At 38.2% G+C, this 23,476-nt stretch overlaps 1 protein-coding gene across 2 annotated transcripts in view; it reads right to left on the reverse strand.

Moving 5' to 3' along the window:
• The window catches only part of atf6 (activating transcription factor 6), a 305,742-nt gene that overhangs the window by 206,324 nt on the left and 75,942 nt on the right, over nt 1-23,476 (reverse strand). For both annotated transcript variants that reach the window (XM_048539583.2, XM_048539582.2), the window contains 3 exons: nt 9,494-9,604; nt 6,012-6,111; nt 1,942-2,009 (listed from right to left, as the gene is read on the reverse strand). In XM_048539583.2, coding sequence (XP_048395540.2) covers nt 1,942-2,009; nt 6,012-6,111; nt 9,494-9,604 — 279 coding nt within the window. The remainder of the gene's footprint in view (nt 1-1,941; nt 2,010-6,011; nt 6,112-9,493; nt 9,605-23,476) is intronic.

Consider the following 23,476-nt stretch of genomic DNA (forward strand, 5'->3'; position numbering starts at 1 on the left):
ACACTTAGATAAATACATAAATAAGAAATGTTTGAAAAGATATGGGTCAAGCGCAGGTATGTGGGACTAGTTTCATTTAGTATTTTGGTTGGCATTGACAGGTTGGACTGAAGAATCTGTTTCCATGCTGTATGACTGTATGACTCTGTGTAGATGATGGGATAAATGATCTCCTTTAAAGACTTGTGACCACACAGCAGTGAGGGTTGGAGCTGCATGTTGCTCATGAATACATGGAAGTTTACTCCTATGCTTACTGTGTTATTTAGAGGTGCAACTTAGAGAGGCAGTGAATGGTCAAGCCATTCATTGAGCTGTCATGCAGCATTGGGCAAGGAATATTAAAATTATGTTAAGGTGAAACCATACAGTACCACAATGGGATACGCTTGTTTGAGTCATAAGACTGACATCATAACATCAGCCCAAAATATTTACAGGCATAAAAGGGGATAAAACTCCATGGTTTGTTACCAATTTCAACTTAAAACAATACTGTGTAGGTGATGCGACCTAAACCAGAACGAACGGATTCCATTAGGACATGTGTACACAGATTTGGAGGTGTAAATACTTATTTAGAGACCTAAATCAAAGAGGTTCAATGAGGCAACATTTTCAGGAATAGAATCCAAGTATCGGTGAGCACTATGGCCATGAAAGAATGCCTACTGCTCAAGAGTTTCATCCCACTGGAATGGAGAATAAAACTTCTCTCTCAACAATAACAGCTAACTAATTACAAATGCAGGGCTCATAACTTCTTTAAAAAAAAAATCAACGGTGGACCTAAGAGAGCCTTCATATTAATGATCAAGGTTAAAGGCAAACCATAGGCTGAACTCAATCCAAGGGTAATACTTAAGGAATGTCAGGCTCCAAAAAAAGACAATTACTAATTCTCCATCGATGTCATGCTACTCAAATTTACAGCATACAAGTTTATAGAGCAAAAAGCTATTCAGTTCAGAAAGTTCTGCTGACTCTTCAAGAAATACCACTTTGGAATTTGAATAAGAGATCTCTGGGCTGCTAAGCCAACAAGTAACCAAACCCCTTAGAATTCACATCACAGCTATAAATGAGGAAAAGTTTATGTCATATGGTTATTTATCCAAGATACAGCTGTATCCAGTGGAGTCAGGAAAAAAAAAGAATAGCAGTACGTCTAGGTTTCTGTTATAAAGCTAGGCGCTCTCCCAACTTGTCTCCATAACTGTGGATAACGTTTGTCAAGAACTGCAGGTTGACATATAAACAGATTGTCCAAGAGAAACCATTACGGCATTTCCCAACATGTATGCACATCAATCCATGGAATACTTTAGCCTTGTTACATTAAGTATTTGGCATGAGTAATAAGTGGTTAGCCCTGAGCCAATGCAATTGTACACAACATTGTAGGAAGTGCAGGTACACTTATGAATGCTGACTTTTGCAATCAACAACAAACTGTAGCAATGCATATAAACTCAAATCATCTTTGGGGAGACTCTCAGAAACACAGCACCATACTCCACAGGATGAAAACTAATGGTCCAGCAGGATTTTCTTGACGTCTGCTCATGCAATCACAGAGCTCTGGTCTCTCCCATGCCACTTTATGTTACTTTGTTTCCAATCTTTGTTTGATGTTCCCTAAATGTCAAGGGGACAAAAGTGGAAGGGAAAAGGGGATCGGAAATAAAAAGATACAAGTGCCGGAAAATCTCAGAAATATGACTTTGATTCAAACCCCTATCTCTGTTTATCTCTCCAGATGCTGCCACAACTGCTGAGCTTTTCCAGAATGTCATTTTTATTTCAGATCTCAAGCATCCCCCGAATACTGATTTCATCGTAGCTGGTTCAAAACGTTTTAACCCAATGCATTGAGCCACCTCCAACTCAAAACTGCCCTGCATCAACTTAACAGAGAATTCCAGTCATAAAACAACTTACTTCTTATCAATGTCTGTGTACATGCCTTTAACATATTGAGCTACATCAGTCTTCTTATCAGTAGATTTCTATAAAGAAATGATAATAAATATATTAAAAACTATATACAAAAGTGAAAATAACATTACAGAAGTAATAGGAGACCCAAAGTCAGGTATCACCCATCCAACCACTAATCCTGTCTCAATATAAACATTTCTACTGGGGACAGATTGAAAGAGAAAATGAAATTAAAATACTTCAGCTTAAATGTCTATTGCATAAACAAAACTATTATTCATCAACCAAAGCAATAACCCTGAAACTTCAATGCTTACCTTCAATAAGTTTCGAAGTCAGGTTATGCCACAATGAATACAAGCAAGTGAATAGATGGGTGAGACCAGCAGTTTCACTGATCAGGCTATCAGTGGCCAGAGAGAGGACTCCAGTCCCAGCTGAAAGCCTAAACTGGCAGGCACATGTGTGGAGCATATGATGTAGTACCAGAGGCAGGGTTACATAGATTTAGGACCAGAATTTTAAGAAGCAAGTGTGGAAAAGTGGAGGTGCTGGCGATGCTGGGCAGGAAAAGCTGCAAAGAAAGGTTCTGCAAAACAGGCCCACGGGATTGTAAAACAGTTGAGTGAGGTCTTTGATAGCTTGAAGGTGTCCTCATTGAGGTTCAAAGGGACTGCAAATACACTAACATAAATTATCCTTGTATATATTGCCAGACACTGAATTAACCACATGGACAAATACCAAGTGGAGAACTGTAGCCCATTACATGTGAAGAAAGCTTTGTGAATTTAATCACAATAATTCCTCACAATTGACATGTCTCTCAAATTTACTGCCCCTAAACTATACTTATCACAAAGACTTCTGACACTGCTTGCTTTATTTAAAACAGGAATAATTGTTTATTATAAAAAAAGTACTTTACAAAATTATAGGACTGGCAATAATACAAACACTTAAAACCACTAACTACCCAGACCATTACTCTAAAACACCCTTTTCCCCCAAACTGGTGCTTAAACCTGGCAGGCAAGACAAAAGGTTAGGAGTGGGTGTCAGATATTGGGTTAAAAATAAAAAGAGGATGGGGGACAACAACATGAAAGTTTAGAGAAAACTTTAAAGAAAAAAAGCAAAGCTCAAATGCAGTTTTTCCATTTAGTAATCTTTTAATATTCAGATAACAGGCATGACTAAGACTAGGTCACGACTGAGATTGTGGCACCAACTTTTCTTTGAAATTCAGAGTTCACCAAATCTAATTGATGAAGCTTGCTGAAAGCTGACAGTCGTAGGAAAAGAATTTGAACATGAAGTTTGCTTTCAGATTTAGTTCTCCTATCCACTAAATTTCTAACTTGTTTTGCATGACGCGCTCTCTTAGCCTGAGCAAGACCAAAGAAGTATCTGGACTGGGCACTTTTCATGTGCCAGGAAGAGGCACGAAGCAAAAAATGCTGAAAGTAGTCAGAAGATCAGGCACCATCTGTGAAAAGACAGTTAACCTTTCAGACTGATGAAGGGTTATAAATGACTTGAACATTAACTTCGTTTCTCTCCAGAGATGCTGTGTGATCTGATGAGTATTCCCAGAATTTTGCGTTTTTATTTCAGATTTCCAGCATCTAGGTAGGTCGAGTCATTAGCAGCTACATAGAAATAGTGTCTATAGAGTAGAAGAGGAACTTATCAACAAGATGAATTTAGGTATGAGGGGTTCTAGGAGGGAAACAAAAAATTACATATGCCTGTATATCATAATAAGTCGCCAAGGTACACCCAAATAATTAGTTATATATTGTTCGAGTGGAAAGGCTATTCCCTGTGTCTCCGAGATTCTCTTGTATGCCAATACAAAAAAAGCATACTACTGTTAATGCTTTAAAATGTGATGCAGCTTATTCATGTGGCTACGTGAGGAGTTTAATCATCTTCCTAAAGTGAAGATAAACTGTCACCAGGTAAAGGACGCAATATATGCAAGTTCATTTACCATCATGCTGAACAACTCAGTCCAAAGTTGTTGATTTCAATCTTGGTCAGAGGAAGCCTAAGTGCCAAAAGTGGAGGATAAAAGATCCTCACCAGGAGGCAGAATTAAGTAATCTGAAGACAGTCCATCACTGCCACAAGTGGCTGCCTAGGTGGAAGGAGATGCTGGATATGCAAATCCAGTAATAATGTGTGTCACTGGACAGTCTTCAGAGCACTACACCAACAACATAGTGAACAGGGCATGATGGGCATGTGCAAGACAAATATAATGAAAACTGTATTATCATGATTACTTGTTACTGCCAAGTTATCGTAGTCTGTTGCTATGCTGTGCACTGTAACAGGCCTATAAAGTAGCACCTTCAGTATATTATGGTAATTTAACATTTTAGGTCAATGTAATTTTGAAGCTTCATCAAGGCAAATGAGCTGCCTGCATGAAAACCAACTTGTGAAGGGACCAGACATATCAAAAATTAGTGCGAGAGTTTGCTGTTGGCAATGATGAATGGAATGTTATTTATTCTTTCTGGGCATGTGGGCATTACTGGAAAGGTCAGCATTCATTGCTCATCCCTACTGCCTATGAGTGTGTGGTAATGAGGTACCCTCTCAAACAAGTCAATGAGATCTATCCCATTCCTTTCATACTTCTCATTCATAACATAAGATACAACACTGGCAGTCGACTATAACGTTTGACAAAGTTACTTAGGTTAAGCAATGGATCCCATCCGAGGAATTAGGGATCTAAGTTGTATTCTGGATGGTTTAAGGAATGGCTGACTTAAAATAGTACAATATTAGAAATAGAAAATGTCTTATTTCTTGGACCTGGTGATGGTAATCAATTTAATTTGCAGTTTGAATCATGATTAAAGCAAATTATGTAGTCAATTCTGTTGCATTACTGTTCGAAAGAGATAAGGACTGTTGACAAATAATGTTTGAGATAGTACAGAACTCTTTAGTTGGAAATTTTCTCTGCCAGGGAAAACTAACAATTTGGCACCGTCAGAGTATAGATAAAGATCATGAAGATTGCAATGGCTATCTTGGGGTCAAATTCCTAGACCAGCACTGATGAAAACAATTCCTCGAGTGCACGACAAGGCAGATTTTGTTGATTTAGTTTATTGATTACATCTTAAATCTTTTTGCTGAGTCTTGGATTCAACTAAACATGACAAGTGTTGACTAAAAACTATGTAATGATCAAATACTAATTTTCTGTATCTGTATCATGATGCCAAGTGGCACTAAAAGATTAAATGTTTACATTTTTAATCACTTTTTAAAAACACAGAAAATAAAACTAAAACCAAAATTCAAAGGCTCAAAAGCTGGAGATTTTCAGAGTACCAGTTACTTCACAAATCGAAAACTGAAGATAATCATTGTAAAATACAAGAATAACTACACAGAATAATACTTTCGCTAATTTTTGTGTTCAATTTTGATTAGCATGTCAACCAATCTTTGCTCATGTGTACCATTGTGGCACAAGGTGGCCTATCCAAGATGGATTACAGTTCCCCCATTAAGCACAATATAGATGTAGTGTTCAAAGGAAATCACATATAGGCTTTCTAGTCATTATCCTGGGATAATTTTATGAAATGTAGCTACCCATCATTGCCGATGAAGATTAAAAGAAGATCATAAGGAGGAAAGCCCAACATTAGCTAGAAGGCAGTAGCAAAGGAAACTTCAGCTAAGGTTCAAAACGTGAAAAGGTCCAAAACATGAAAGGCGGCTCTACAGGGCTACATCAGATTCAAATGATAAATCAAACCTTTACTGTGCTGGAATACCTGAAATAGAAGAATTACTGGGACATCATAGCTCTCCTGAATTACGTTGCCCACATAATTCTAGACGTTTTCCCCCACACACACTAACCTCATCCATGCCTACCTTAGTTTCGAAACAAGAGGCAGTGATTTCAATGGTAGTAAATTCAATGTACTTTAGAACTCCTGGAACATTTATACATTTTTCAATTTATAAATATTGACAAACAATTTTTCAATTTAACTTTTATAAACATATAATAAATGTGAAGTACCTACCATCACAGTTCGTATTCTATGGAGCATTTTAGATCCTTTTCTCAATTTATCTCTGACGACTTCATGTCGATGTACCCACCCACGGAGTTCATCTGCTAGCCTACACCAAGATAATGGAGAAAATATTTATGAGGAATGAATTATCACAGCACTGTCTTCGATTTTCCCAAGTTATGGCTATCAATCTGGAGCTGTTGAAATCAAATATTGTTAAAATGGATTACCTTTATTTCATTCAATAAATCCAACTACAAATTCAATAACCTAAAATCAGATGTAGGAATGTTCATTCAGCTCATTTCTTTTAAACAGATTATTACACATGAATTCTATGTGCCTAGATATTTAACATCCTCAACAGTAAAACACTATTAATACATAATATCAGCGAGAGACACAATTCTCTTTGGCAGTGAATAGATTAGCTCTGTTCACATATGGCTTGCCATTAAAAATATCTTCAAATATTCATCATGTAACTAAAAATGAATCTCCACACCAAGACCAGCAACAATTGCTTGATTCACAAGGAACAAGTTCCACAAAGTTAATGTTACCTTGGGGTAAGTGTTGCTGCGTACAGGTAGCCTGCTTAATTAATTACTCTGCAAAACACTTATTTGCAGTTACCTTTATATGAATTCCACTAAAGATATTAAAACTGAAATAAATAGCTAAACTGCACTATAATCTATATTATTTTAAGATTCAACTGAGAGCCAAGGCAGCTCTGCAGTAAAATGAGTCACTGCTGCTGAAAGAAGGGGAGAAAAAAAGAAATATAAAATTGAAAACGGCCAGTGTAACAGCATTGAACAGGCATGATGAGCCAGCCAAACAGCTACTTTCTATGCATTTAGTTTCATTATTCTGTGAACTAGCTGAAGACTCGATGTTTTTAATATCAACCATGTTTTATTAAAATAATATAATTGTAAAAAGGGGACAGCAACTGTATGCTTTGTCAAATCAATTTGCTGTGTGGTGGGCTGAGTTGGATTCACCCATGCATTCCTGCCAACAATTGAGCACAAAACCAAAAGAATGGCCAGCTCAATTGAACTGCTTAAGTCAGCTTGCTTAACACAAGGGAGAAAAAGAGTAATTTGTTTCATGTGTAGTTCTTCCATAGCATGAAATTGGCTTGTTTTGTATTTTTTAAAAACTTAGCATTGTGTCGCCAAGACAGGTACAATGGCCACTGCCGTAAAAGGCTTTTGACACTGCTTTAAACACATCAGAATAATATGACATGCCCAAAAAATGATTAATTAGGTCCTTTTAAATTTGAAAATATGATTTAATCATGTACTCTTGAATCAAATTCAGGTATTTGCAAGGAAGGTCATGTCCTTTGTCTACTTATTCAAATCCTGTAGAATCCTATAAATTTTAATTTCTAGAGATAACAAGGTCTAATTTCATTTTACTGTAATAGACAAATAAAAAGGCTGTTGATTGAATGCAAGTTAGTTGGCAACTTATACTTTAAACTACAGAAAGATTTTCCAATGTGACAAAAATTTTAACACAGCCAAAACTCTATACCACACCAAAACTTTACATTGTGTCTATGTGGATACTTTATTCTGCTGGAGCCAGTCCAAAGCTGTTCACCATTTCCAATGCCTTTTTTGAGTTTTCCATTCCCAGATGGTAACTTCCAATCCTAGGGCTCTTCCTTTCTTAGAACTGTTGCCCATGGAAACATGGTCAAGATTGGTCTCGTATCCAGATATAATTAATAATTAGCTGTCCTCTAGATACTCAATTTTCTTCTAGTTTAATAGTAAATACCTAGTTTGCAACACAAATCTTGATAAAACCTGCCATTCCAAATATCTTCCTGCAAAACACATAGATTTCCACACTACCCACAATCAACACAGATGCTCTTGCCATTTAACCAGTGTTGGGAATATCTTGCACTTTACTGACTGTTTCTTGACTTGGGTCCATTTTGTCCCAAAAACAACCAAGAAATCCAGGTTTGTTGTCAGGCAGAATTATAAGCAGATCACATGACACCCTTCAGAACTCTAATTCACCTTATAAAGAGGCAATAACAGGGATGCTGACAATAATTTTCAATTCCTCCCTGGCTACAAGTGACCAAGGACTGGAAGACAGCCATGTGGTACCATTATTCAAGAAGGGAGCAAGTGATAAACCAGGAAACTCCAGGCCAGTCAATCTAACCTCACCATTGGTGAAACTACCAGAAGCAATTCTGAGGTATAGAAATAATCTCTACTTTGAAGAGGCAAGTACAAGGGCAGCTTGATTAAAAGGTTTCTTGAAGAGAAGATCATGTCTGACCAACTTAATGAAATTTTTCAAAGAGGCCAGATGTTAAGATGAAGGCAATGCATTTGACACAGTCTACTTGGGACTACAGCAAAGCTTCTGATAATGGGAAACTGACAGAGGTGGCAAGAGCCTACAGGATCCAAGAAAACCTCCTCTGCACCCTCAAGTGCAAACACATCTTATAAATGTAGATGTCAGAACTGCGTAAAATACTCCAGCTATGGCCTAACCAACATTTTATACAGTTCCAGTGTAACCTTTCTGCTCTTAAACACTTGCCTTGGTTAATAAAGCCAAGCTAATTGGTTCCAGAATTAGCTAACTGGCAGGAAGAAAAGGGCGATGATCAAAGGTGTTTTTGTGACTGGAAGCCTGTGTCCGATAGGGTTTCATGGGGAGCAGTTTGGGTGGCCTTACTACTTATGGTATATTTAAATAATTTAGACTTCAGTGTAGGAGGGTTGATCACTAAGTTTGCGGACGATATGAAAATTAGTGAGGGGAGGAAAAGAGTGAGCTTAGCCTTACATTACATGAGGATATAGAGCAGCTGGTCAGATCGGTGGCTAACAGAATTCAATCTGGATAAGGATGTGGTGATGCATGTGGACAACACAACAAGGCAAGGGAACACATGATGAATAGTAAAACTCTGGGAAGCACTGAGGATTAGAGGGACTAATCCATTGCATATCTACTGATAGATAAATTGGTTTTGAAGGTAAATGGGATGATACTTGCCATTATTAGTCGAGGCATGTTGTTTAAGAGCAAGAAGAGTATGCTGGAACTTTTTCTGTGTTATAGACCCCTACGATTTGATAATATCCAGTCCACAAAAATCTTCATGTGTAATCAAACATGAAGGACACTGCTTATTTTACAAAATTCACTATGAGGAATAAATAGTTCGATATACTTGATAGCAGATCTCCTTAGTTGAACATCATCTTCAGAGAGATCCTTAAAATGCTACAGCACAGTCCAAGCACAAGTTAAATAATGCTAACAGACTCCTTTCATTATGAAGCATAACTTGCAGCTAGGAAATAAACACTGCACACCAATTTATTTTTTCCAAAAGAATGACCCACAAAGGTAACCATTTAGGCATAGTTTAAAGGGATAATGATCTTTTATTGCTTTCCATATAATAGTTACTATCTGCTTACCTAAGTGATTCTGTCCTGTTAACTTGAGGATGGCAGGCTCGTTTGACAAAGAGGAGAGGCTCCTTCTTTACCACCATTAGATCTTTTTTATCAGAGAATGAGATTCCATTTCTGAAAAAAAAGCAGATTGTAATAAACTTAGAAGGGCCTTGCTCTCAGGAAAGAAATGTTACTGTTGCCACTACAGCATTCATGATATTTGACATGAAGTAATTAATAACTGAACAGTATACACTGGGATTATAACTAGCACATCTTGCTGGCAGAAGCTATTATAACCCTGCATTTTCATATTCAACTACGATTAAAGTCAATTCATAATTAATTATAAGTTTCAACACCTTGATACATGTCAATGTAAGATAATATCCATTGCATCTCAACACATGTAGTACTTCTCCATCAACCACAAACTCATCTCTCAGAATGCACCTTTTGAATGCATGCTTCTCCTACAATATTTGGAACCAAATTCTAAAGTTCAACAACTTCTGAAGCAGTAGTCCTCGGGCTTCTGACAGTGATAAGCCAAAGGCCAAAATATTTCCCAGTTAATTGTATAGTTGGAACTGCCAACTTGTGAAGCATCCTTTGGACTCAAAATAAAGCATGACAAATTAATAAAACAATACGCTGCCTATGAAATAGATCATATTAAACTGAAACAATAATCTAAAATGAGTAACATACTTGACAACTTGCTTCATACTGTAGCAGTTCAGATACAAGAGTTTTGTATTTTAGTCAACGGGAATGATGCTTGACGCACCATACAAAGTGAAAACAAGAGTTGGAACCTTTAAACAAACAAAACTACAGTTGAAACAACGAAGAGATATGTCTTTGAAATAACATTCAGGCTTCAATACCCATCAAAAAGAGGGTTTATCCTAAAACAAAATGATAGGGGAAAGGGTACAGAACATGACTCCTGAAAGAGTAAATTCAAACTCCGTGGGACCATTTGAAGTCAGTGTTGGATTTTCATTGCAGCAAGGGCCAATCCCAGTTGGGAGTAACCAACCTGTGGAGGATATGTAAAGGGTTGAAGGACAGGTGACGTATGTACAACTGTCAATCCGTCAAGTTGTTTCCATCCGCAGCACTACTTTTTTTTTAAAACCAGCCTGTTTCACTAAGAATTGAAAGGAATCTATTCCAGTATTTACAGTAAGTGTTTGTAAACCTTGTCCTAAGGGCCCATAAATATTGTATTATTAGCGGTATTAGGTATGGGGTTTTTAAACACTGGTTTAAAATACGTGAATGCGAGTTTGTTTTATTGCTTTAAAAGCACTAACAGATATTTCAACATTTATTTTGTCTGAACATGATTTCTAATGTCTTCCCATTGTGAATAAAAGATGCATTAGCATGACGGGTGTAAAGGCCACAGATAGCAGTGGGAGTTATAGATTGACGTGCATTGGGATTACTGAGGCATGGGTTGTGTGGAAACCTGACTTAGTATGATGTGGCACTGCCTTAAAAGGTGCCATGTCAGGCTAGGTGGGGCATGGCAAGTGGATAGGAGGTGACAGGGGAAAAAGAGGGAAGACTAGGAGGTCTATTATGTTGCAAAAGAGGTTGAGCTGATGTGGGCCTTTTCAACAGCCCAACTTGCCTTTTGCTTGTGGCTGCTTCCAATCTCTACTTTGAGATAGTCATCCTGATTTCACATACTCGCACCTCCCACTGAATATTGATTTTCAATAACAAGGAATTCTGACACTGAACCAATCAACAAAATGAGCTAATTTCTTCAGTTGGCATTAAGAGATTACTTCTTTACACACCATGTAGCCTTATGTGAGGAAGTGAAAATACAAAGTTTGATTTGTATTCATATGGCTATGACAAAATACCTAACCGTTATGGCAACATCAAATTTCGCAATGACCATGCTTCAGCACTGTATTTGAAATGCATGTAACATGCCAATTTTTTTTTCCCCATTTTATGAAGCTCACATATGCCAACTGACTTCATTGCAACAGCCAATGAAATCCTGGCTGAAGTACAGTGACTGAAATAATCAATTTATTTAGGACTGATTTCACTTTGTGAGCCAAGAGTCTGGAGGCAATAAAGGAAAAGAAAATGAAGCTGAAGAGGGAACAGTCAGACAGGCCAGCTGAGTAACATGCAATCCTACTGCAAATATACCATTTCCTTTGTCACTTTGTGGTATTCAGTCAGTGACACAACACGTTATCTTCATAACACAAGGCACCTTCATATCTTTGTGCTGTATTAACCTGCAATATAACAAGCAGGTTTGGCCATCAAAAATAAACATCTGTAAAGCATTAATCTAACTGTAAGCAAACTTGAACAGAAAACAATGAGTCAATACTATATCCAAAAGAACAAATATGTTCAAATATGAAATAACTTAAATATTTGGTTTCAACAATATTTCACAAAAAGGAGACAATAACTTCAGATTAAATCAACAAAGATAACTTTCAAGTAACAATGTGAACTTCACACGGTGGATGACATGAATTTCATAGAGACTTTTTTTGATGTGGCCTAACCTTCAAAGAAGAAAACTCTAATTCCTTGAAGTAAACAAATACAAACAATGCCCCAAGAATTTTCATTCTCTTAGGTACCGCTCACCAAACGAACCACAACACCAAAAGAAATTATTTATTTAGTTGTTGGGATTAATGACTTAATGATTTAAAACTGAAATGAAGACTTCAAAGTGTACATGGCCAAGATGTGACCAAGGTTTGGCTTGGGGCATTTTGTAATTATATTTCAAGAATGAGCCAATTTAACCACTAATGACCGGATCAAATCTTCTTTCAAGTAAAATCAATATGCTGAGTTACTTTCTGAATAGTCATCAAAACTGTGGTGCCATCACATCTCCATGCTGGAATTTGGGTGGGAGAACTGTCATCAATGGTAACCACCAAACAAAAACACAGTCAAATATATCCGTATTTAATATAGCTGTATTAAAGTTATTGAAACATCCACAGGTGAGGCATTGATTGATTTGGGTTGGTGTGCCACTGAGCATGAATTATGCTTGACAAATGTATTGAATTTTTGGAGGATGAAATGTCATGAGCTGATGGGTGGGAAGAGCTCCTGGATGTGGTAACATGGGTGTTCAGAAGGCTTTTGATCAAGTCCCACAATACAGATTAACATGTAAAATTAATGCCACTAGAATTAAGGATAATGTATTGAAATGGACAAAGAGCTGGTTGGCTGATGGCAAATAAGCCAGACAAATAGAGGCCTTTTTCTAAGTGGTAGGCAACAACTAGTAGGGTAGTGCAGGAATTAATGCTTAGGCCCCAGTTACTCACATAATTTATTCATGATTTAGAGGACCGACTTAAATATAGCTTCTCCAGGTTTACAAACAACACAAACCTCAATGGGAGGTTGAGCTGTGTGGAGGATGCAAAGATGCTTCAGTGTGATTTCAGCAAGTTGAGTGAGTGAGCAAATGCATGGCAGATTATGAAGTATTATGCAGATAAATGAGAGGTTATCCACCTTGGTAGCAAAGCTGAAGGCATATTATTATTTGAATAGCAATCCATTCATAAAGGGAAAAGTGCTACATGATCTGGGTGACCTTCACCACTCTTTGCAATAAGATTGCAAGTACAGTGAGTGGCAAAGGCAGCAAACGGTTTGTCAGCCTTCATTGCAATTTGAATACAGTAACAGGGATGTTTTACTGCAACTGTACAAAGTCTTGCTGAGACCACACCCGAGTGTTGCATACAGTTTTAATCTCCTGATGTGAGGGAGATGTTCGGCTTCTGGAGGAAATGTAGTCATTTGCCAAACTGATTCCTGGGCTGAAGAGAGACTGGTTTCATTAGGAATATATTCAGTTGAGTTTAGAGGAACAAGGGGCCAGCTCATCGAAACATATAAAGAATTCTAACAGGACTAGATGATGACTGGTGAGCTCAGAGCCAGGGGTCACAGTTTAATGATATGGATAGCCACTTATGACTGTGATGAGGAGAATGCCTTCTTCCATAAAGTGGTGAGCCTGTGGAATTCTCTGCCGCACAAAGTAAATGAGGGCAAAACCTTCAATGTTTTAAAGTAGTAACTAGATAAACTTATTAGGGCTAAAGGAATCAAAGGATATGGGCATGTAGCGGGAACAGGATACCGATTTGGATGATCAGCCATGATCATTTTGAATGGTGGAACAGGTTCAAAACGGCAGGATGGTTTATTCCTGCTCCTATTTTCTGTAATCCATGAACTGGACTGCAGCAGTTCAAGAAGCAGCTCACCATCACCTTCTCAAGGGCAACTATGTATGGGAAATAAATGTTGGCCAGCCTGCAATGCACACATCCTGTGAGGGAATACAAAACAAAACTCTGAAGTGTTTGGAAGAGTCGTCACTGGACCCCAAACATGAACTCTGCTTTCTGTCCACAGATGCTTCCAGACCTGCTGAGGTTTGTCAGCAATTTCTGTTTGTATACAAAAAAAATTCATACGTTTTATAAATTCAAATCCCCCATAGCAAACTATGAAACTGAATTCAGTTAATCTAGTAAACTGCAGGGTAGCATGATGGAAACTGCAAGATTGCTGTAAAAACCCAAGTGGTTTGACCTTTTGCCTAACTAGTGTGGCCTGAACAAATCCCGCTTCATTATGTATTTGATCTTTGGTACCCTTGTGCTAACTGGGATGGACGACTGCTACTTCTTACTCAGTGCTGCACAAATCTGATCATTAATTTTGTCAGTATGCCTACTACAATTAGAATTGATTACTGCTGCTATCCACTTGACTATATCTACTTATTCATACTTCACATCTCTCAAAATCCTCTCAGTCCTTAACTACCCTTTGATATGGTTAATTGATCACGCAAAAAAGACTACAGATGGTCTGAAAACCCATCTCCACTTCATTATTATGCATCTCTGCCTTGTGGACGTTAATTTGATTTTCTGCTGTACATGGCAAATACTCTAACCTAATAGAATGCATTCGACATGCTTCGCTGTTAGTAAATGCAACTTCTTATTGCTGCTTCGTGGATTTACTTCTCTTGTTGCTTTCTGCTGACCAAAACCAAACCCGTTCACCCTCTCTCTCCCACAAGATCAATGCTCTTCTCCTTTCAACCACCTTCTCCATCTCCTCTTCCCCCTCAACACTGTTGAATATTCTCACAATGCAAATCATATCAGCATATATTCTAATTATCTCAAGTTTCAAAACTGGTAACTGCTCAATTACAGTGTTATAATAGTATTCTCTTGCAACCAACGATTTATGTTCCTGTGTTATAATTGTTTATAGTTCCTCTTTCTATTCACTTGCCAAGATGAATTCAGACACGAATCGCCAACCGGCTTTATTTTCCCAAAAGGTTAATGTTATGGCTATAATTATAATTAACTGCATTGTCACTTGTATTTATGAATTAATGGAACATTATGGAAACATTTTGATTCCTCACATCGTAGGTCACAGAATCACAGAACCATAATAGAACAAGGGGAGGTCATTTGTCCCATCACATCCACACCGTCTCTCCACGAAAGCAGCAACTATGCCAAGCATGATCCAACTGCCTCAAATTCAGAAATCCCCAACATTAGAGAATACATTTTTCAGTAATATGGAAACTGAAACCAGGGTCTGTCTTTCAGAAACAAAACGCAATAATTTTAACTCGCTTCAACTCCAAACCCATTGCCCTTAAAAGTTACGTTTGCCCTCAATGTATGGTGCAGGCAGGAAGTAGTCAGTGGGAGTGTGAATTCGTCTTACCAGATGCAGCCTGCATACCTGCCCCAGCTTTTAGGGGTCAGCAAAAGCTCAATCTTGAAATATCTTTGGATAAACAGGAGCACCACCTTCTATCTCTAGACAAGGTGAGCAGAAATTGAAATGACGGTAGTGGGTGGAATTTCAATCTGTGCATGTGCCTGATTAGCTGAGAGATGTTGATTAGAAAAGCAATAGTGTCCATACAGACTGTATCCCGTCAGACCTCAATTGAAGTTTAGAACTGCATGCTCGGTGAGAGTGTGTGTCTAGGAGCATCAGAAATAGGAGAACAAGAAAATCATACGGCCAGTCAAGCCTGTCTGATCAGTTTGATCATGGCTTATTTAGGGCTCCAACTCTACTTTCCACCCGCTGTCCATATATTTTGGTCTCCAGGAGATCCAAAGCCTCTCTGAACCTTAAATATATTCAATGACAGTGCATCCACAACCCTCTGAAGGTTGTACAATCGTTTAACTGAAGACATTTCTCCTCATTGCAGTCCTAATTAATAAGCCTGTTCTACTGAAACTGTGCAACCACTTTCTAGATGAAACAGCAACTCAGCGTACATCCTATTATGCCCATACAAAATCTTTAATGCTTCAATGAAATCACTTCTCATTCTTCGAAATTCCAGTCAGCAGAGACCCAGTTTACTCGACCTGTCATCATCAGAAGCCAAACCTACTGAACATTCACTATACAGCCTCCCATGTAAACTAAAATGAGAACAAACTACACACAGTATTTCAGGTGCGATTTCATTGAAGCCCAAACAACAGTAGCAAGACTTCTTTATTCGTGTTCCTCTAATCTCTTAAATAAAGGTCAACTGTCATGGTTAACTCAGTTGGTTTGTCGGCTGGTTTGCACACAAGGTCACACCTACAGTGGGGATTCAATTCCTGCACTGGCAGAGAATACCATCCTTTTCAATTTCTTCCCTCATCCGAGGCACAATGACCTAAAATTGCTTTATCCCTCATTTCTTCCAAAGCATACTGCTTCAAGAAACTGTCACAAAAGTATTTACAAGCTAGTCTTCCACAACAGACTTGTGAATTTAACTGGTTCCATCTACATGAGGATTCTAGTGCCCCAAATCTACTACTTTGCTTTTAACCTGCACAAATATTTTTTATTAGCTACTCCCAACATTTTCTGATTCTCATGTCCTAGCCTACACTATGATCACTCCTACTGTCTGCTGTTTTCAGTCAGGATACTTTCTCACTAATCTCCATTTGTCATTGTTTATGATCAGGGTTATTCTTCCTCACTTTCCATTCTGAGATCTAATGACCTCATAAGTGTTCAGGTAACAGGGTTCAGGACAGGGTTGTTAAGAAAGCATATGGTGTTTTGGCTTTCATTAGCAGGGGGGTTGAGTTTAAGAGTCGTGAGATCTTGTTGCAGCTCTATAAAACTTTGGTTAGACCGCACTTGGAATACTGCGTCCAGTTCTGGTTGCCCTATTATAGGAAAGATGTGGATGCTTTGGAGAGGGTTCAGAGGAGGTTTACCAGGATGCTGCCTGGACTGGAGGGCTTATCTTGTGAAGAGAGGTTGACTGAGCTCGGTCTCTTTTCATTAGAGAAAAGGAGGAGGAGGAGAGGGGACCTAATTGAGGTATACAACGTAAGTAGAGGCATAGGTAGAGTTGATAGCCAGAGACTATTTCCCAGGGCAGAAATGGCTAACATGAGGGGTCATAGTTTTAAGCTGGTTGGAGGAAAGTATAGAGGGGATGTCAGAGGCGGGTTCTTTACACAGAGTTGTGAGAGCATGGAATGCGTTGCCAGCAGCAGTTGTGGAAGCAAGGTCATTGGGGTCATTTAAGAGACTGCTGGACATGCATATGGTCACAGAAATTTGAGGGTGCATACATGAGGATCAATGGTCGGCACAACATCGTGGGCTGAAGGGCCTGTTCTGTGCTGTACTGTTCTATGTTCTATGTAACATATGCCCTTCCTGATGGATTATAAAGTTCAATGCTCAGACTGCAGTTCATCATCTCGAAGCAGGAGTTTCTTTAGATTCACTCTCATCTGGCAGATGTGGTCACTGTTGATCACAGTAGTCCACCAACTGTCACGTGCTACAGCTGCAAACACTTCAGCAACCTTGCCATCTTCATTGCATTTTATTTAACTATTTAGGCTTCAAGGCTAGAAATATCGTCCAGTATATCTAAACAGTTACTAGGTAGCTTAACTAATTAAACTTTAAATATAATACTATACTGATTTCTCTCCAAATCTAATATAAACTATTATCCTTGCTTAGGGAGCTAAAAGCATCCCAACTGATCAAGTACATATCTGCTCACCTGGATAATCTTAAATGAACACTCACCAGCTACTGGAGGTTGAAAACCAGTATGACAAGCAGCATCTCCTTCAATGCATGTGCTAAGCTTCACAATTGTTCCCGGCTATATTCAGTCATCTCCACTGCACTATCACAAAACTTATCTGCTTTTATAGAGGATGAGTAGTTCACACCCAAGTTGCAACTGCTAAGTTAACTTTCTGGTACCATCAGTAATACGCAATTAGTAATCATCTAAATTAAAGCTCAAGAAAATCTTACCAGGGACATCCCACTTGCACCAAATTTCAAAGTTAGCCCTTGTTCCTTGCTGCATTTAATGCTCATCATCTCCACGCTATGCTCAATTTCTTGCTTGCTTGTTCGAAAGTAAATTTCAGCATCTTTCCTGGACTTCTTTCCTCTGCATGATGTTATAATTTGCCCAAAAACCCCTCGAAAAATGTGTTTGCTTTAGGCTGCTTTATTCCCCCAAAATTTAACCACATTCATAACCAGAGGGAAGACCTTCTATCAATCAGTCTATCCCTGATGAGAACTCAAGACCAGGGATCTCCCATGCAGTGATTCAAAATATTTATCTTCTGACTAAGACATTTTTATTGTTAATTACTTCAAAGCCTTTAGGGAAAGCAACTCATGAACTGAACTCATTACATTTCATCTTGGTGACTGTATTAATAAATTCCCCTGAATACATTTTGTTTAAATTTGAAAACTTTTCCCCCCCCCAAATTCTTTTTGAAAGAAATCAAAAATGTTGAAATAAAATACCTCCAACAGCTGAACAATCTCTCCATTTTTCAGAAGCAGGTCCTTAAAAAAAGGCAACTTTTGCAGTTTTCCCCAAATTGCTAAATTATCAAGAAGCAGTCAAGCAGTGCCAACAAGCTCGGAGTTCTTCCCACTTGAGAATGATGTAAAGTTTGCAGAAAAACAAAAAGACTAGTCTTCATACATGTCTCAATTTATGGCTCAAAAATGTAGAAGGAATCTACAGTGACTCTCCAAAAAAGATAAGAACGTAAATCTTTGTAAAAGTGGAACAAACCATTCATCTTCTAATCAATGGCACAACACTGCTGCTGACATTTTTTAATATATATTTTCTATCAACCCGTTTCAAGATCTTATTACACAGCTCTAGAGCAAGAGGGTCTGGAACCTGGGCCTTCTGGTTCAAGACACCACGAGAGCCCTGCTGCTGTCATTACGGAAAGAAACCAAGTTCATTTCCTGAGTGACAGTCACAATCTAATCCTGATTAAAATGAAACAAGCAAACATAGTACTGCATTAACAAATGTACAACAAAATACGAATTGTGTTAAGAATTCAACTAGCATGAACAATTATACAAGGACACAATTCAGTTTCCTAGATTTAACTAGAGCAGCACTACAAAGAATAAATCTGAAGTCTGATTACACAAACACCTTGGCTTTATAAATTAAACAAATGCCACCTGAATTAGAGAATCCCTGATGTTTCAGTGATTTGAAAAACGCCAAATTCCATAAAAAAATTACAATTAACAGAATTGCAAATGTTTGGCAGGGTTGTGAAAGAGAATCGTCACAAATCAAGTAGCTCAAGTGTGCAGTTTGTGGAAAATGATGCCACAGTTATTGGAGAAATTAAATGAGTGAGGCATCCTTAGAGAAACTGAAAACCAATAACTGTCTGCTGTTGCCACAACTTCAACTCAGATTCAGCACATCCTAAATTTGGATGAAATATAGGAGATTAAAAATGTTAAGACATGTTGGCTCAAAAATCAAAAGCTTAAGGCTAAATTTCATTTTGAAACATTAATAGCTTTTTCTTGTTTTTAATAATAAAAAAGCTCAACATAGTCAGCTGTTCCAAATTTTTCAAGCTTTAATGGGTTAGCTGTTTGATCAGACAGAGGGATTGCTTTTCCCAAGAGTTCGCAAAAATTATGTCAAGACTTTCTAAATTCAGAAGAACACTGAACACTGGTTTCACACCAATTCATTGTGGAGCCTGCTGGTCTGAAGTTTTCTCATCTATATGTTAAAAAGAGTGCAAAAGAGAAAGATTACCCATCAGTTTTGACATTGGATACAAACCGTGACAGTATGAAAAATACTAATTAAATCTGCGCAATACATTGTTCAAAGCTATTAGTTTTTTTGCTTTGATTAATTTCAGTTACAAGTAAAGGCTTCAGAGGTCAGGAGTATTTTCTTTAGAGAAGATTGAGAGATTTGATCGAGGTTTTCAAAATCATGAAAGATCTGGACGGAGCAGACGGGAAGATATTGCTCCTAAGGATGCAAAGATCAAGAACCAAAGGGCATAGGTTGCGGTTATTTGGGAAAATGAAGATATGAGAACATGAGGATAAAATGTTTCATACACTGGAAGTGAGGATGTGGAATGCATTGGCTCACAGTGTTGTGGCACAGCTTCAATTAATGCTTTCAAGAGGGAATTACATTAGTGCCTGAAAGGTAATATGCAACGTCACAGGATTGTTTCTCAGACAGTCAGCATTGACATGGGTCAACTGGCTTCCTCTGTTCTGTAACTATTCTATGACTCGTATAATTTCAAGGTCCGTTTCTTCAAAACCATATAGAAACCCTAACAAGCAGATGTAACCTCCTAGAGGTTACAAGACAAGAACTTCAGTTGCTGCCGATGAAAGACAGTTTATTTACTTTCTGCTTAGCCAACTCAAACTCAGCTTCTGAACTGATCGATTCTGCAAGAGGCCCACCATCAAACCTGCACCTAATTATTATCCTTGTAACCTCATATTTTCAGCACAAGCATAAGTAATACATTTCTGTCTAATCAATCACAGCACGTGAAGAGGAAAAACTACATGTTTATAGGCATATTAAATAAGAAAGAAATGAAATAGAACTTTTGGTACTAAAATTGGAAGGGAAAAAAGGGACAGGTAAACTCAAAAGAAAAAAAACTAAGCAAAAGTTTGCAGTGTGATCACGGACATGGAAAGCAGGGAAGACACTTCAATTTGAGAAAGAATAGGTTTCACTTTTTAATGAGAGATGGGACTCAGACGTGATATCCTTAAGGATAAACAGACTAGCAGACAGTGCGCAGGCTAACCAATACAGAATGCCCATTTAAGCAACCAGTGGGAAAGGACCCAAATCTGACTGACTGAATCCAAGCCCATTACGATAAACAATTGCAGTCTGCCGTAATGATTGCTAGATTTCTTTCTCTCAGTGACTCAAAAGACATTCCAGTCATAAGGCGGAAAAGATTGACAACATTCAAGTTCTAAAACAGGGTCTTCTGCTGATACATCTGATAAATAATGTGTGACTGGATACAAGTTGAAGTCCCAAAGCTGACACATTTCCTCACCATCTGTTGTTTTGCACATTAATTAAATTTTCCCCACCTCATTTGATACTTGAGTTTTTAATCACATTAATGCTGTCAAATCCAATAAGGTTGTTAATTATATCTGATATTTTCAGAATATTAATAAAGAACATAAGGAGAACACTGAACATATAGAAATATTGTAAATAGGAGACGACGTGAACCGTTCAGACCATTAAGTCTGCTCCATCATTCAATATGATCATGGGCTGATTTCCATTTCAATGTTGCACTCTCACTCTCTCCCCATACCATATTATGTTGTGTGGAATATTACCGGACACAGATAACCTTAAGAACCTTAAATCCAGATCACAAGACTGGGTTCAGTTATCTCTCACCACCCTTTCGATTTTAAAATTATGACACACTGTTGTCTGTACAGCAATGGTCTTTCTTCAGTTCAACAGATGATCTGGTGGATCATTTTGTATTAGATTGCTTTCGTTCAAGTTTCTGGGTGTTTTTGTCTTATCGTTGACAAGACGAGAGGGGGAAAAAGGTGGTTTCTGCTGGCTAGGTCTGGATAATCCTCGCTACACTATTCCCACCAGTCTGCAGCAAACTGGAACAAGGCCAATCTGAGGGCTGTATCAAGATAAAACGAGAGACTGGATGAACACAGCAGGCCAAGCAGCATCTCAGGAGCACAAAAGCTGACGTTTCGGGCCTGGACCCAGGTCCAGGCCCGAAACGTCAGCTTTTGTGCTCCTGAGATGCTGCTTGGCCTGCTGCGTTCATCCAGTCTCTCGTTTTATTATCTTGGAATTCTCCAGCATCTGCAGTTCCCATTATCTCTGAGGGCTGGATCAGGCAGTTTTGCCTCCTGGCACCATGCTGATTCAGTTATCTAACAACTCTACTGCTCCAAAAGAAACACTGTCTTGTACAGCTAAAGATTGTACTACCTGATTTTTCAAGTAAAACTTTGTAAAATTTTCCTGGCATTTCAGCTACTTAGCAGTTTCTGACTTCTGTTCTGGTTTTTAGTCCAAAAGGAATAACAAAAGCAACTCCTGTAAGGTCCTGCTTATGTTGATGTCTGTGCCATTGGCTCCTGATAGACAGGTAACATGCAGCTAGCAACTAGCCAATTGTGAATCCATTTCCTTCATGGAGTCAATAGATTCAGGAAAATCTAATTATATTGTAGGATATGACTAATTTCACAAAACCATTGCTGCATGAAGCAATAACAATGAAAAATCCATTGACACGAATACAAAGAAAGTAAAATTAGGAGGTTGGTCATTTATATTTCCCAAGACAGGGAGGCAACACAGGTCAATTAAAGGTTTTGCATTTATCTAGCATTCTTCATGACCACCAGAAGTCTCAAAGTGCTTAATAACCACTGTAGGATTTTTTCAAACACAATCACTGGTGCCAGTTAGAAAAGCCAAGAATCTTGACTTACCATTCATGACATGAAAACAGCCGAAACTGTTTTCCTTTCAGTGGATATCCAGTTTCATACTTCTTATCAATACATAGGCTCCATTAAAGGCTAACAAGTGGCTCCAAGCAGGAGGTATACTAAAATATAACCTTGAGTAAAGTGATGAACAAGGTGAAGATGACATACCCAACACATTGGATATCTGCCATGTAATCAATGATCAGGGATTTTCAAAGAAATAATTGATGCAATTGTAAGCAACCAACACCTAGAAGTGAGTAGGCAAAACTTGACAGAAGAAATATAATGTGGAAAAATGTGAGACGACATATTTTGGCAGGAAAAAATAGAGGAGCTGAATATTATTTAAATAGGGGAAGTCAGCAGAAAACTGCAGCACAGAGGGATTTGAGATTCCTTGTGCATGAATTATAAATAGCTGGCATCCAAGTTCAAGGAGAATTGATCGATGGCATTTATTTCAAAGGGAACAGTGCACAAAAATTTGCAAGTCTTACTAAAATTATACAAGGCACTAATCAGACCACACCTGGAACATTGTCAATAATTTTCACTCCTCTGTCCAAGAGAAGATACTGGTATTGGAGGCAGTCCAGAGAAGGCTCTTTTTTTAAAAATTCATTTGTGGAACATGGGTGTTGTTGGCTGGCCAGCATTTATTGCTTGTCCCTGGTTAGTCCCTTGAGCAAGTGGCAGTGAGCCGCCTTCATGAACCACTGCAGTCCACCTGCACAAGGTTGATTCTGGGTTTGGAGAGACTTTATCAGGACAGCTTGAACAGGTTAGTCTTATATCAGCAGAGTTCAGATATACTGAAACCGTTACAACACAGAGCCAGAAAGGCAAATCAAATCAGCTTCCCTGTATTTGCAACATAGTAAAATTAAAATACTAAATGATACTCAGTATAAGGCTGTATATAAGGCACTTATCAGACCACATTTGGAAGGCTGAGCTGTTCGAGGCCTTCATATCCAAGGAAGCATGGATTGGCCTTGGAGGAAGTCCAGTGGAGGTTCACTATGAATGAACAGTCTATCACAG

The sequence above is a fragment of the Stegostoma tigrinum genome, chromosome 8 (genome assembly GCF_030684315.1).
Source record: "Stegostoma tigrinum isolate sSteTig4 chromosome 8, sSteTig4.hap1, whole genome shotgun sequence".
Classification (NCBI taxonomy): domain Eukaryota; kingdom Metazoa; phylum Chordata; class Chondrichthyes; order Orectolobiformes; family Stegostomatidae; genus Stegostoma; species Stegostoma tigrinum.